The sequence below is a fragment of the Cavia porcellus genome, unplaced genomic scaffold (assembly GCF_034190915.1).
Source record: "Cavia porcellus strain 051 isolate PalLab524CR breed Dunkin Hartley unplaced genomic scaffold, mCavPor4.1 scaffold_11, whole genome shotgun sequence".
NCBI classification, from domain to species: Eukaryota; Metazoa; Chordata; class Mammalia; order Rodentia; family Caviidae; genus Cavia; species Cavia porcellus.
The window spans coordinates 66168066-66182655 of NW_026947494.1; the positions used below are offsets into that span (position 1 = coordinate 66168066).

General features: G+C 38.4%; 1 protein-coding gene across 3 annotated transcripts in view; it reads left to right on the plus strand.

Annotated features, from left to right (window-relative positions):
- Positions 1-12846, plus strand: part of Scamp1 (secretory carrier membrane protein 1) — a 164404-nt gene extending 151558 nt beyond the window's left edge. For all 3 annotated transcript variants that reach the window (XM_005001208.4, XM_013146612.3, XM_003464387.5), the window contains one exon: positions 10049-12846. In XM_005001208.4, the coding sequence (XP_005001265.1) occupies positions 10049-10213 (165 nt within the window). In that variant the 3' untranslated portion in view covers positions 10214-12846. The remainder of the gene's footprint in view (positions 1-10048) is intronic.
- The last annotated feature ends 1744 nt before the right edge of the window (positions 12847-14590 follow it).

Here is a 14590-nt window from a genome sequence, read left to right on the forward strand (position 1 = left end):
GCTTTGTAGTATAACTTCAAGTCAGGGATTGTGATGCCTCCTGCCTTGCCTTTGCTGTCTAGAATTGCCTTTGCTATTCTAGATCTCTTCTGGTTCCAGATGAATTTTTGGAGTGATTTCTCTAGATCTGTAAATGATAGTTTCATTTGGATTGCATTGAATCTGTACAAGAGTTTTGGAAGAATGGTCATTTTCACAATATTCATTCTTCCTATCCATGAGCAAGGGATGTCTTTCCATTTTCTGAGATCCTCTTCAATTTCTTTTTCAGGGCATTATAATTTTCCCTGTATAGATCTTTTAATTCTTTTGTGAGATTAATTCCTAAGTATTTCATTTTTTGAATGTTAGTGTGAAAGATGTGGCTTCTGTTATTTCTCTTTTGGTGATTTTTGTTATTAGTGTATAGAAATGCTATTGATTTTTGAGTATTGATTTTGTATCCAGCTACATTGCTGATTTTATTTATTATATCTAGGAGTCTTTCAATGGAGTTTTGGGGGTCTGCTATGTAGAGTATCATGTCATCCACAAATAATGACAATTTAACTTCTTCTTTTCCTATCTTTACCCCTTATATTTCTCTCTCTTGTCTAATTGCTCTGGCTAGTATTTCCAGTATGATGTTAAATAGGAGCAGTGTTAAGGGACATTCTTGTCCTGTGCCTGATTTTAAAGTAAAGGCCTTCAGTTTTTGGCCATTTAATATGATGATGGCTGTTGGCTTGTCATAGATGGCCTTTATCATATTGAGGTAAAGACCATCTATTCCAATTTTCTGTAAGGTTCTTAGCATGAATGAGTGTTGGGCCTTACCAAAAGTTTTTTCTGTATATATAGAGATGATCATGTAATTCTTATTTTTGGCTTTATTGATATGATGGATTGATTACCTTTATTGACTTAAGCGTATGTTGAACCATCCCTGCATGCCTGGGATGAATCTCACTTGGTTGTGGTGTATGATCTTGATGATTTGCTGCATCCTGTTTGCCAATATTTTATTGAGGATTTTTGTATCTGTGTTCATTAGGGAGACTGGTCTGTAGTTCTCTTTTTTAGTTGGGTCTTTCTCAGGTTTTGGTACTAGAGTAATACTTGCTTCCAGAAATGACTTAGGAAGAACTGCTCCCCTTCGATTTCATTAAAGAATTTGAGGACTATAGGCATTAAGTCTTCTTCATATTTCTTGTAGAATTCTGCAGTGAATCTGTCTGGGCCTGGGCTCTTTGTAGGTAGGGACTTAATTACATTTTCAATTTCATTAATAGAAATTGGGTTATACAGCAGTTTTACATCTTCTTGACCCAGCTTTGATACTTCACGTGTTTCTAGGAATCTGTCCCATTTCTTCTGCATTATCAAACCTCTGAGAGTAAAGGTTTTTAAAATAGGTGTTGATGATCTTTTGTATTTCCACGGTCTGTAGTGATTTTGCCTTTTTCATTCCTTATTGCATGAATTTGAGCTTTTTCTTCCCTTTATTTAATAAGGTTGGCTAGGGGCTTAACAATTTTATTTATTCTTTCAAAGAACCAACTCTTTGATTCATCCATTTTTTTGGATTGTTTTCTTTGTCTCTATTGTATTACTTTCTGCTCTGATTTTTATCATTTCCTCCCTTCTTTTGGCTTTGGGCTTGACTTGCTCTTGTTTTTCTAGATGTTTGAGGTCTAGCATCAGGTTGTTTATTTGTGTTCATTTTGTTTTCCTGATGTGGGAACTCAGTGCAATAAATTTTCCTCTGAGGACTGCTTTCATTGCATCCCACAGATTCCGGTAAGTTGTATTTGTATTTTCATTTGCTTGTAGGTATTGTTTAATTTCTCCTTTAATTTCCTCTGTGATGCACTGATTGCTCAAGAGTGTATTATTCAATTTCCATGTGTTTGTGGGTTTTTTGCAGATTCTTTTATCTTTAATTTCTAGTTTTATGGCACTATGATCTGATGTCATGCATGGGATAATTTCAGTTCTTTTGCATTTATTTAAATATGTTTCTGTGAACTAGTATATGGTCTGTTTTAGAGAATATCCTATGTGCTGCTGAGAAGAATATATAATCTGATGTTGTTGGATGGAACACTCTGTGTATGTCTTTCAAGTCCATTTGTTCACAGCTGTGATTCGGTTCTGTTATTTCTTTGCTGATTTTCTGTCTGGTTGATCTGTCCCTTGGTGTCAATGGTGTGTTAAAGTCTCCTGTTAAATTGTGTTATTGCTAATTTGATTTTTCATTTCTATAAATACTTGCTTTATATAACTGGGTGCTCTGGAATTTGGTACATATATATTTACGATAGTTATGTATATATATCTTTAAGTTTTTTCCTAACCAGTATGTAATGACCTTGTTTTTCTCTTAGGATCAATCTTGGTTTGAAGTTCACATTATCTGCAAACAGAATAGCTACCCCTGCTTTTTTTTTTTTTTTTTTTTTTTTTGGTTCCTGTTGCATGAAGTATTGTTTTCCATCCTTTGCCTTTCAGTCTGTGAGTTTCCTTTTGGGTTAGATGGGTTTCTTGCAGACAGCATATGTTTGGATGTTGTTTCTTGATCCATTCTGTCAGTCTGTTTTGTTTAGTTGGTGAATTGAGACCATTTACATTAATGGTTATAACTGTCATATATTGGCTTATTGTTGACATGTTATTTTTCTGCTGTTCCATCTTTATCTTTCCATTCTGTTTAGTTTTCTACCTTGCGTGGTGTTTTTTTCCTTATGTGTATCTAGAATGTCTTTCAGTATTCTTTGCTGAGTTGGCTTGATGTTCATGAAGTTCTTCAGCTGTTCTTTGTCATGCAAGTATATTATTTCTGTATCCATTTTGAAGGACAGTTTTTCAGGGTACATCAGTCTAGGCTGAAAATCATTTTCCTTTAGGATCTGAAATACTTCATGCTCTTCTTGACTTCATTGTGTTGAGAAGTCTGCTATGATTCTGATAGGCTTTCCTTTATAGATGATCTGTCTTTTCTCTCTGACAGCTTTTGATATTCTATTCTTTATGTTTAATTTTTTGGATGGTGATTATTACATGTTTAGGTGTAGTTTTATTTTGGTTATGGGTATTTGGAGTTCTATATGGTTCACTAATCCTAATGTCAGTTTCTGTTCTCATGTTTGGGAAATTTTCAGCTATTACTTCTGTGAATAGCCTCTCGATATTTGTGTTGTTCCCTTTTTCATTTATCCCTATTGATCTTACATTGTTTTTCTTTCAATCATCGTGCAGCTGTTGAATTGTTAGTTCCTGGTTCCTTGTTATTTTTAAAAGAGCTTTCCTTTCCTGTTAACTAGCTGCAGTCTTGCCTTCAAGGTCTGAAATTCTATCTTCACTTTCATTGAGTTGGTTTTTACAACTTTGGCTTATTGTTGACATGTTATTTTTCTGCTGTTCCATCTTTATCTTTCCATTCTGTTTAGTTTTCTACCTTGCGTAGTGTTTTTTCCTTATATGTATCTAGAATATCTTTCAGTATTCTTTGCTGAGTTGATTTTTGATTTCCTGTGTATCTCTTTGAATCTGCTTCATGTATTCTGTTTGTTTCTTAAATTGTTCATCCAGGGATTCTACCTTTTTCTTTTGTTCCTCTAACTTTTTAACTGTGTCTTCTTTAGATGTGTTCAGCATCTCTTTCATTACTTTATCATTTCTTCTTTTACCTGAGAGATTATTTCTAGTTTGAATTCCTTTAAAGCTTCCTGGAGTTGCTTCTTTATTTCAGTTGCAATTATTTCAGGTATTTTAGGTATATGGCATATATTTTCTTCTATGTACATGGCTCCTAAAGTTTCTTGGGATGGGCTGGAGGTTTGAGATTGCATTTTGGTCTTTTGTTTTGTGATTTTCCTATATCTCTGTGTTTCAAGTGTTATTCCAAGGCTTCCCCTGGATGTGTTGGAAATCGTCTCCTATGCCCTGAATGGAGGTTGCTGACCCTCAGGCCTTCCTGTGCCACCTTCAGTGTTCCAGGTAGCTGGGCAGGCACCTAACCACTGTGGATGATGGGCGAAAGCTCTCCCCGGGCAAAGACCAATGCCCTGGAGCTCAGTCCACCTGCACTTAAGTCCCATAATTGAAGAAGGTCACTGGGCACAATATAGTTGGTCCACAAAACCTCCCAACGCTAGTCTAGTGTGGCTGGTAGCTGAGCAAGTCCTGGAGCACTGGGAGCGATGATCTTAAAGTCTCCCAGGGTTCAGGATGGCACGCGGACTCACCCCAGCCACCAGCTGAGTATCCCAGTTGAAAGAAGGTCTCTGGGTGTGGCCTGGGCAGGCTAGAAACCTGTGGAGTGCAGCCTAGTGTGGCTGTGATCTGGGTGGGTCCTTGAGCTCTGGGAGTGATGATCTTAAAGTCTTCCGGGGTTTGGGATGGTGCATGAACTCACCCCAGCCACCAGCTGAGTTTAAGAACATGTAGTTTTTGTAAGAGGTGGGTATGTGGTGTAGCTGAAACTACCATATTTGGCCTTTTGTGAATACTGGGAAGGTTTGTGGGTCCCTGAGTGACATGTTAACATCTGAGTCCAGGTGTATTTTCCATCCAGGTAGTGTTAATATATGTTTATCATTATTAGTCCAAACTCCATGTTCAGTTGAGCCTATGGAGTCATATCCCCAGTAAGGGCAGTGGTAGTAATAGGCATCATAACAGGATGAATCATGTGGGTTTTCTGGACAGAAATAGAATCTAGGATTATTGGTCGTAAGTATTGTATCACCATGTAGATCTTTAACACAGGCCAGTGAGCATCAGGGAATGTGGAATGTGAGGTTACCTGAGGTCCACTTAGCCTGAGCTACAATTAGAGAGAAGGTTGAGAAGAATAGCTGTATGTTGAATAGCCATAGCATGATTGGGAGAGTGTAAGAGGTCATCAACATGCTGAAGGAGGAGAGTACTGGGTTTGAGGTTAATAGCTATGAGGTCAGTAGCTAATGCCTGACTGAAGAAGTAAAACTGTTCCTGAATCCCCAAGGTAGCACTATCCTGGTGAGCTGCTGGGATCTGAGGATGTCCGGGTCTGTCCATGTAAATGCAAAGAGGTCTTGACAATCTTGAGTATAAGGGAATAGTGAAGAAGGAATCTTGGAGGTCCAGGATCGTGAAATGAGTAGTAGAAAAGGGAATATGGGGAAGCATAGTGTAGTGGTTTGGAACTGGTGGTGTATAGGCATGACAGCATTATTTATGGCTGTAAGGTCTTGAACTAAACAGTGGGTCCCACTGGGTTTGCGGACAGGAAGAATTGGCGTGTTGTATGGAAAGTGTGTGATTCTGAGAAACTCATTCATTAATAAGCAGAAGAGTATTGCTTAAGACCCTATTGGTGTTTGGGGCAATGGGATATTGTGGGACCAAAGGAAAAATAGAGGAATCCTTGAGACGAATAAGTATCAGAGAGGCATGAGTTGGATGAGTGGGATTGCAAGTGTCCCAAACAGCAGGATCAACAAGGGAGTGGAGCAGAGGGGACTCTGAAACCTTGACACAAGTTGAATGAGTGTGGAGAATGAAGGTTATAGGTAGGGAGAAGGTAAAAGCCAATTGAGTTTTAGGAGAAGGTCTCTACCTAGCAGAGGAGTAGGGCAGGTTGGGATAAACAAGAAAGTTATGTGTGAAAAGAGAGTCTGAAACCTTCAAGACACAAGTTCCTTCTGAAGAGGTTGCAATAGTTGGCTGTCAACCCCCACTACAGAGACAGTGGACCACCAGCATCGGCCCAAGTATTCAGGTAAAACACTAAATGTGGCCTTATGTCAGTCCAGTGAGACTCAGGGGTTTAAGAGAGTCACCTTGGTGGGGGCAATAGACCCTGAGTTCCTTTAGTTGTCAGCAGCAAATCTGAGCAAGTTAGTCAGCAATGAATCTGAAGGAAACAGTGGCATAGAATCCTGTGAGGGTGGAAGTTGATGGTTTACCCACTCTCTGGCAGAGAGGACAGTCAGTCTTCCAGTGACCCCTCCAGCTTGCAGATAGGGCAGGGCACCAGTGGTAGCCTCGGATCTGGGCATGCTTGTGCCCTCTGTCCTTCCTTGTTGCACTTGAAGCGTGGTTCCGGAGGGGTTTGGGTCTTGGGCTCACAGGTTGTGACTTGCATTAAGCCCCGAGTGCCACAAGCAAATATTAGCCCTGGAGTTTAGCTTGGAGTTTAAGTTGTGTAAGATTCTCCTGTTTCTGTTGAGTCTTTTTATATTAAAGATACTTAATGCCACATCTAACAGTTCACTATGAGAGGCATGAGGGCCAAGGGCAGACTGTTGAAATTTTAGTCTGATATGTGGGGCTACCTGACAGATAAAAGTATGAATTAAGGAGAATGACCCCCTCATGTGAGTCAGGCCTGACATCTGTAAATTTGATAAAAGCATCCATCAGATTAGACATAAATTCTGTGGGGTTTGTGTCCTGTCTTTGAGTTAATTCATGAATCTGTGGTCATTAAGTTGATTTCAGGCACTTTTGCGGAGGCATATCAGGATACATTCCAACATTTAAGCTGTATGGTAGGGCTATCCACATTACATTGATCATCCCATGGAGGATCCGAGTTGGGAACGGCAGTGACCCCAATGGGATGATCACAGTCTAATTTGTGCCTTTTGTCAAGCTGGTGCCTGTGCAGGCTGCCAGAGGTTCACCTTTTATGCCAGAGAGAGAATGGATGATAAAAATAAGACGGATAGCTTTATAGGTCAAATCACATGATTGACAGACACATTTAAGCTGTTTGATAAAGGTAAAAGGGTCAGTGTCAGAGCAACCTACATGGGTGGAAATATGAGTGAGATTAGAAATGGAAAAAGGGACATATACCAGCCCTTCAGCACCTGCCCCCTTGCCAAGAGAAAGGACAGATGCAGGCAGAACAGGGCCAATGAAGGGCAAGGGAGAAAGTATGGATAGAGGATGGGCAGAAGAGGAGGCCAGGGGCGGTGCTTGCGCAGAGTGAGACCAAGCATAATAGGTGGGGTAAGAGAAGGGGGATTGGGTGAGAGGTACTCCAGAACAAAGAAGGAAGTGGCAGGAAGAGATAAGAAAGGCAAAGATGAAGAGGAGATGGAAGCAGAGGTGAGAGGCAGTGAACGAAGAGGAGGAGAGGATGGGTCTTGGCGATAGGGCGGAGGGCAAGTGCTAATGGGACATCATCTAGGGCATCTACAGGATCGGCATGGGGGCTTCAGGAGGAGGAGGTTGAGTGCCATAGAGTGAGTCATACAGGCCCAAAGTTGGTTAGGACATGCCTGGAGTGCAAAAAAGGCCTGAGTGTATGGGATCTCAAACCATTTGCTATTACAGTAGTTAAAATTTTTGAGGTCCTAGAGGATATCCAAGTCAAGAGTGCTCTCTGGTGGCCATTGATGGTTATTGTCTAAAGAGTAGGCTGGCCATGTGGTTTGACAATAAAAGACAAGATGGCAGGGATACCCCTTATAGGTTGAGTGCATCTAAGTGGCACAACAAGCAGCTGAGAGGAATGTGTTTTGCAGGATGAGAAGAACATTGCCCATGGTGACTGAATTGAAAGTGAGCCAACAGGCAAACGTGCTGAATCACACTCCCTGAAGGAGTCATCACCCCAGTGAAAAGCACATGCAAGAGAGAATGAGAGTCCCACACCAGGCCTGGCAGTTATTACTGGTGGGTTGGGGGTAGCTCCAGAGGGCGAGGTCCAGTAGGACAAGAGAAAAAAAGTGGGGGCTGTCCTGACATGCCACTGTGGTTTACAAAGAAGGAACCACAAAGCAAGAGTTGGCTCACCTGTGTGGAACTGTGAGGATTGAAGTGGCCAGTGGTGGATGGAGACCAGTAACAGCAATGGCAGAGGTGGAGAGAAGAGGAAAAGGAGGAGGAAAGGTCCATAGGGGAAGGGGACTCAAACCAGGGGCAACCTTGGAAGTCACACAGTCTTCTCCACTTGAGTCATACCATCATCTGTTTGGTCCTCTGACATGAGAGAAAACAGAGAAAGAGAAGACGCCTTTATTGTGGGCACAGGAGGGCTGCCGAAGAGACCGCAAGCACCTTCTGAGGAAGACAAAACCATGTGCTTTTATTTGGTTTTGACGTGGTAGAGTTGAAGTGGTGGACAGAATGACATATTGGCAGCTGACTGGGGGAGCATTGGCACATGTGCAAAAAGCGAGAGGTTCAAGTTTCAGATTTGTGAGAAGAACATGGAAGTTAGTGCTGAAGGGAGGCACTGTCCAGCACCATGTTGACTTGGAAGAATGCACATGGGAAAAACTGGTCAATTCTCATTCTTTTTGTAAGAGTTGCTGCTTATTTGGGGTATTTTACAAAATACTGGTTTACCCGGGGATATAGCTCAGAGGCATAAGTGCCTTTCTGGCAAGTGCAGGATCCTGAATTCAATCCCTGGTACACACACACACACACACACACACACACACACACACACACAGAATTGGGGTTTTAAGAGGTTTTTTGTATTTGACTTTAGTCACTTTCTACTGTGTATTCTCTGAAGATGGTTTAATGTATATCAAGATTTCAGCTACCATTTAGACAATGTGTTAGTGTCCCTATGGGTTTGGGAACAAATACACAATGGTTTGAGTTGCTTAAGGAGCAAATATTTTATTTCTTACTATTCTGGGGATGGGAAATCCACAATTGAAGTATTGGCAGATTGGGCATTTGGTTGGGACATTGCCATTTTCTGTATCCTTACATGGTGGAAGAGCCAGAAGAACTCTCTGGGGTCTGTTATAATTCTATGCATAAGGTTTCATTTTATGACTTGATTGCCTCCCAAAGACCCACCTCTTACCATCATCATATCGGGGATTATTAGCATTTTGACATGAGAATTTGGGGAGGGAGGACATAGACATTTAGCCCCTAATGTATACCAGTGATTTCCATGTTTGTGCCTGTGGTCTGTGTTTCTTCTGAGCTCCATACCAAATGTTTTCCCTGCTTGCTGTGGCAAACCTGAAGTAGGTGTGCAGGTGTTTAGACATTGGTAGAATGAATATTTACCCTAAATTCTCCTGTCTACTTTCTGCTTGCCTGAAACTACTCCACAGTATTCCAGAGTGACATGAGAGCCTTCAGCCTGTTCTACCTTTCCTTACTCCGCATTCATCCCACAGTCTGGCAGCAGTTTCTGTCTGAATTGGAGAGTAAAGGGTGAGGAAAAACACTGACTGGGTACACTCAGCCCTTCTCCAAACCTGCTTTCGTTACATTCCAGTGTGGCTTCTAATTTAGGGCCAATCACAGCACAATTACTGATTCACTTGTCCCCAGGTGCATACTGTATAGTTTGTGGGTGTGTAATTAATAAATGTTATAATGTACTTTTTTCCTTTTTTAAATTTGTGTTAAATTGGGTGAGTCATATTATGTATTGATAGGCTTCATAATTGATTATGTAGCTTATGGTGGTAGAAAATATTTGAAACTTACTCGTGAAAATATTCTCCAAGATTTGAGTAATAAATCTGTATAGACAGTTCCCCATAGCATTTCTTCATAAATCCTTCAGAACTTGATCAGAAAAAGGGTAAATAACATACAGAGTGGATACCAGCAGTATGTTCTAAGAATATAAACAGTACTTGGCTAAGGAAATGATAAGTGATACCATTACATTTGGATAGGGTTAGTGCTGTGAATGCAGCCAGCATGGAAATGAATAAGGTGTCGAGTTGTCTGGGATAGTAAATTAAAATGAGATTTCCCCTTGATACATTTAAATTATGCTGTTATAATGCTGTAATGTCTTAGTGAAGCACAGAGGGAAACAGCTTTTTGCAGCTGGTTAAGGGTTGTTCTGTATTTTTGACTTGAATTGACATAATTATCTTTTCAGCTTGGGGAAGAAAATGAAAAACCAGTATTAGGAGAGTATTTAAATACAAATGCATGCATATGCTGCCTAATGTTTTTAATTCTAGGAATCATAACTAGAATTCAGTCTTTCTTTCTCTGAGTAGTGTTAAGATGAAGGATGCTGAAACTGTTGTGCTGATCACCACCCACTGCTTGAACCATTTTTGTGCCTCTGCAGGTACATGGACTGTATCGTACAACGGGTGCTAGTTTTGAGAAGGCCCAACAGGAGTTTGCGACAGGTGTGATGTCCAACAAGACTGTCCAGACTGCAGCTGCAAATGCAGCTTCCACAGCGGCAACGAGTGCAGCAACAAGTGCCTTCAAGGGTAACCAGCTCTAGAGGCCTCCACAGCATGTCGTTCCCTTCTGACGGTACCATTCTCTCCAGTTACTGTATTCTGCAGCTGTTTTTATGTTGGAAACACAGTACACACAGCATGGGTATTTCCTGTTCACATGTGCATGGGCTAAAAGCAGAAAAACTTGATCTTATTTTACCAAATAGTTTTTTCATATTTCAGTGCCCCGGCAGAAAAAATATTACATGCTAAATAAATATATTCTCCATATTTTTGGAGAATGGTGTTTAACAAATTGTTTTATGGTGACTTGCTGAAATGTACTTAAAATCTGAAGAGCTCTTAGCACTAACTGGGTAGTTCTCTCAAGATTCTTTAAAGGTAAGGGTGACACGAGAAAACATTCTCTTTTTCCTTATTTATTTTGAAAGAAATAGGCCAGGAGAGACACAAAGTTTAAATTGACTTGCTTTTCTAGCAGTTTCATCACCAGTGAGAGCCTGTGTGCTTTGTGGTAGATGATGTATATTTTGTCATCTTTTATTCCTTTTTAATGGTAGCTGATATTTTGATAACAGTCTCTGGTCTTGCATGGCAACATGTTGCTTAACTTAAAAGAATTAGTTTTGGGTTCTGTACTGCGTATAGTTGTAGGATTCAGAGTTGTTTATGGATCATAGAAGTGATTTTCTGTAATAGTTTCTTTTAAATAAAAATTTATTGCAGTACAGTATGAGACTTTAATATATTATGCAGTGCATTATCCAAAAGAGAAGGTAGTTCGTCAATGCAATAGAATGTAGTAATAATAATTCCTTTTATTTTATTTCTAATATTCAGTGTTCATACAGTAAAATTTTACTGTATGGAAACTCTGGTATATTCTTGTGAGTACTCTTTTTAATTGAACTGAGATTGTGTTTGGCAACTTATTTTTGGGATGTGTGTGTGTGCGTGTAATTTTTGACAGAAGTATTAAAGGCTAACTTAATCCTTGTCTAAAAAGAATATACAGTATTTAAGGAATTTTTATTTTAGCTTCTCATTTTAGTGGCATTAAAAATAAAAAGACCTTTAAAACTTCTAATATACTAGAATCCCTGATGCACCTACATGTTTTACTTTTTGGGATAGACTAAACACATTTAAATTGTTTACCAATAGAAAAAATCAAAACATTGCACCAAAAAGAAAGTACATATAGAATTAAAAGCATTAACTATGAACATAAACACATTGAAATCATTACTATAGAGCACAGAACTTTATTCTTAGGGTATACATGGATTTAAACTTTGAGTCATTTTTAATATTCATTAAATGACTCAAAAGCATTTCTAAATCATGCTCCTGTGTTTTGAAATCCTTTAGATAACTTTTGATTGTAGACGCATAGGTAGTGCTTTACTCAGCTTGATTTTAAGCAAGGATGATATATATATTGGGTTATATTATTTGTGACCGAAAATGTTTTTTAAAAAAAAACCAAGTGGGCATAAATGAGAATACATCACTTTTTATTCTCCTTCCCCAATCTGGAGTTAAAGTAAGTTTCATGCTTGATGAGATGCCACGTTCTTACTGTTTATGAGGAAGCTCTGTGTGCTGCCCAGAGACACGGATCATACAGACCGTGTTTATGTTTGGATTATTTGGGACTTTATTGAATAATATAGTTGGAAGGTATTTCTTTTATGCTGAAGAAAATAGGATTCAGAGTATGAAGTAAGGTGTTTTATAAATATTTCTGATCAGTGATAATCTTTACCTGCATTCTCACCCACCTCACCAGCTCTGGTTCTTTGGATCCTGTAGTGTAAGTGAAAACTTTTTTTTATTGAATGTGGGTTTTATAAATATTCAAAACATTAACCTCAAAATGTAACAAGAGCATCATACCCATCACTATATTCCAGGTCTATGTTTTGTTTTCCTCTGCTAAAAGAAAAACATAATAAATAGCAAAAGATTTATTGAAGACTTTTGAAAAATACTGATATTCTTTACTTTAAAATTGCAGTGTTTCTGTTATGTAGAAATCTCCAAACATTATCAAAAGTGAAGAATTATTACAACCCACAGTATCTTTTTCTGTGTGAATAGAGAAAAAAAAAAACCTTTAGATTTACCTAGGTTAAAACAAGTCTGAGAGGAAAAATTGTTTTTTAAAAACGTAAGTTGCATTAAAATGATGACAATGCCTAAAGATTGATAGGTATGAAAGCAGCTTTAAATTCTCGTATTCACTATTTTCTTAACAATAATCAGTAAACAGTTACATTTTTACACAGCAAAAGATTGGCATTTGTCAGTGTTTCATACTTAATACTAAAATTATGTTTTACCACAATCACAAAATAGTCTTCATATCATAGGCATACGTGACACCTTTCAGTTTGCATTATTAAATCATGGCTGTTCTATTTCAAGCTAAGGTTTGAATACTGGAAAAATCCTTGCTCAGTAGTTTGTAAAACTGGGTCTTGGTTCTTGACCTGGGGATGTTTGTATATTTTGTAGGTGAGTATACTGCACTGTTGTCATAGTGACTGTCATGGTTCTGTTCCAATGCCTTCCATCTGTCCTCTGATGTTGCATGTTTTCAGTGATTTGGAAGTTTTGTATATTTATTGTATTAATGCAGAGTGTCATAAATAAAATACTGTTTATTGGATGTTTGTCAGCATAATTTTTTAACACTATATTAGCAGTTCAGATGCAAAAATTATGCTGTTGGTTTCATGTATCTAGAAGTTTAAAAAATAATTTTGTCATTGCTAAATAGAATATAAAAGATTGAGTTAAAAATCAACATAAAATGAAAATTTTTATCTGTTGCAATTAGAGTGTTATAGGTAGTACAACATGAGCTTCACCCACACTAAATATTTTGCCCACTAAGAAGATATAAAAGCATAATCTAAAATCATGTTCACAGTGTATCTTATTTTGAGAAATGTATATTGGAATAAAGTAGGATTTTTCATTTATTTTCTGAGTGTTAACTAAAAAAGGTGAGTTTGAATTTTTTACCATTCATTTACTGTAATTCATATTGAGGTAAAGTATATTTGCATTTCATGGAGATTTATGTGGTTAGGTTTATTGGCGGTTTCTCTAAATGATTTGTAATGGCATAGTGTTTCTGTACTCACTGCTGAAATGCTGACATCAGAGTCTTCTGTATTGGTTAAATTTGTGTTTAGCATGACTATTTATAGAATTTAGTACATTTTGAATATGTTTCCCTGCTATATGTCATTTAGAATTAGTATGACCATTTTACTACATATCTCTCCATTTTTTTCCTTAAGGAGAACATTTAGAGGAATTTGTTGATTCCATGTGATTAAACCTTTAGAGGAAATATAAGAATGGTTAATGTAAAAACTGGATGGTTAAAAATCGTAAAGACCTCACTTTGATAAATTTTCCAATACTGTAGTAATTTAATTATAGTAGAATCATGTTTTAAAACATTAGAATTTTTCTTAAACTAACAGTTAAATCTCATTATGAGAAATGAAGGATTTCTACTAGAATTTTAGGGAACATTTTACAAAGCATATAGGTTGTATTCACAGTGTCACTGATCTTTAAGTAGATAGCTCTGATTGAAAGACCCTAAGGCAGTGATGGTAAACCTTTGAGAAATATCTTCCTAAACTCCAACCCCCAACCCATTTATTGCAGAGTGCTAACACTGCAACTAAACCCAAATACTGAGGTTTTAGTTTAGGAAAAACTAGTCATACATCAACATCTTTTATCTTAAAAGTGAAACAAATAATATGTGTTCTATAGGTTGGCCACCACTGTCCTAAAGAAATAGAAAAAGATCTGCTGTTTTCTCACCCTTCCTGTGGATTTCACATTATATTTTTACTTTATGGTATGGGGTAGACAAACCTTCAACCTGTAGAATTTTTATTAGCACTGTTCATGTTTTCAGCTGGCAAGGAAACGCAGGTGGCAGTGCAGTGAGTGTGCCATTTTGTGTGTAAAAGACAGATAAAATTGCACATAATTGTATGTGAAACTTCTGTTGAAGTCTGGTTCATATTTTTGTTTTCTGTAGGAAGACAACTTTCATCCTAAAACTAAGAAATGACACTGCTCTCTATCTCCTCATAGTAGGTCCTTTGGTGATGTTGGCTCACCTCTTTCAGGCCCTATTTCCTTGCGCCCCTGAAGACCACACTGGTCTAGATGTCATCAGGCCAGAGAGTGTGTGCATTCAGCCCGGCCTTTGTTGGCTTTCCATGTGGAATAGTGGGGTCTAGAACTGTCCTCTTTCAGACTTGGAACCCACGGAGTGGCCGTATTCTGCCATGGAAAAGGAATTATGAAGAAAGCTGGTCTGCATCAAGAATGAAGAATGAAGCAGACGTGCAGAGGGACACGAAAAAGATCTTAAC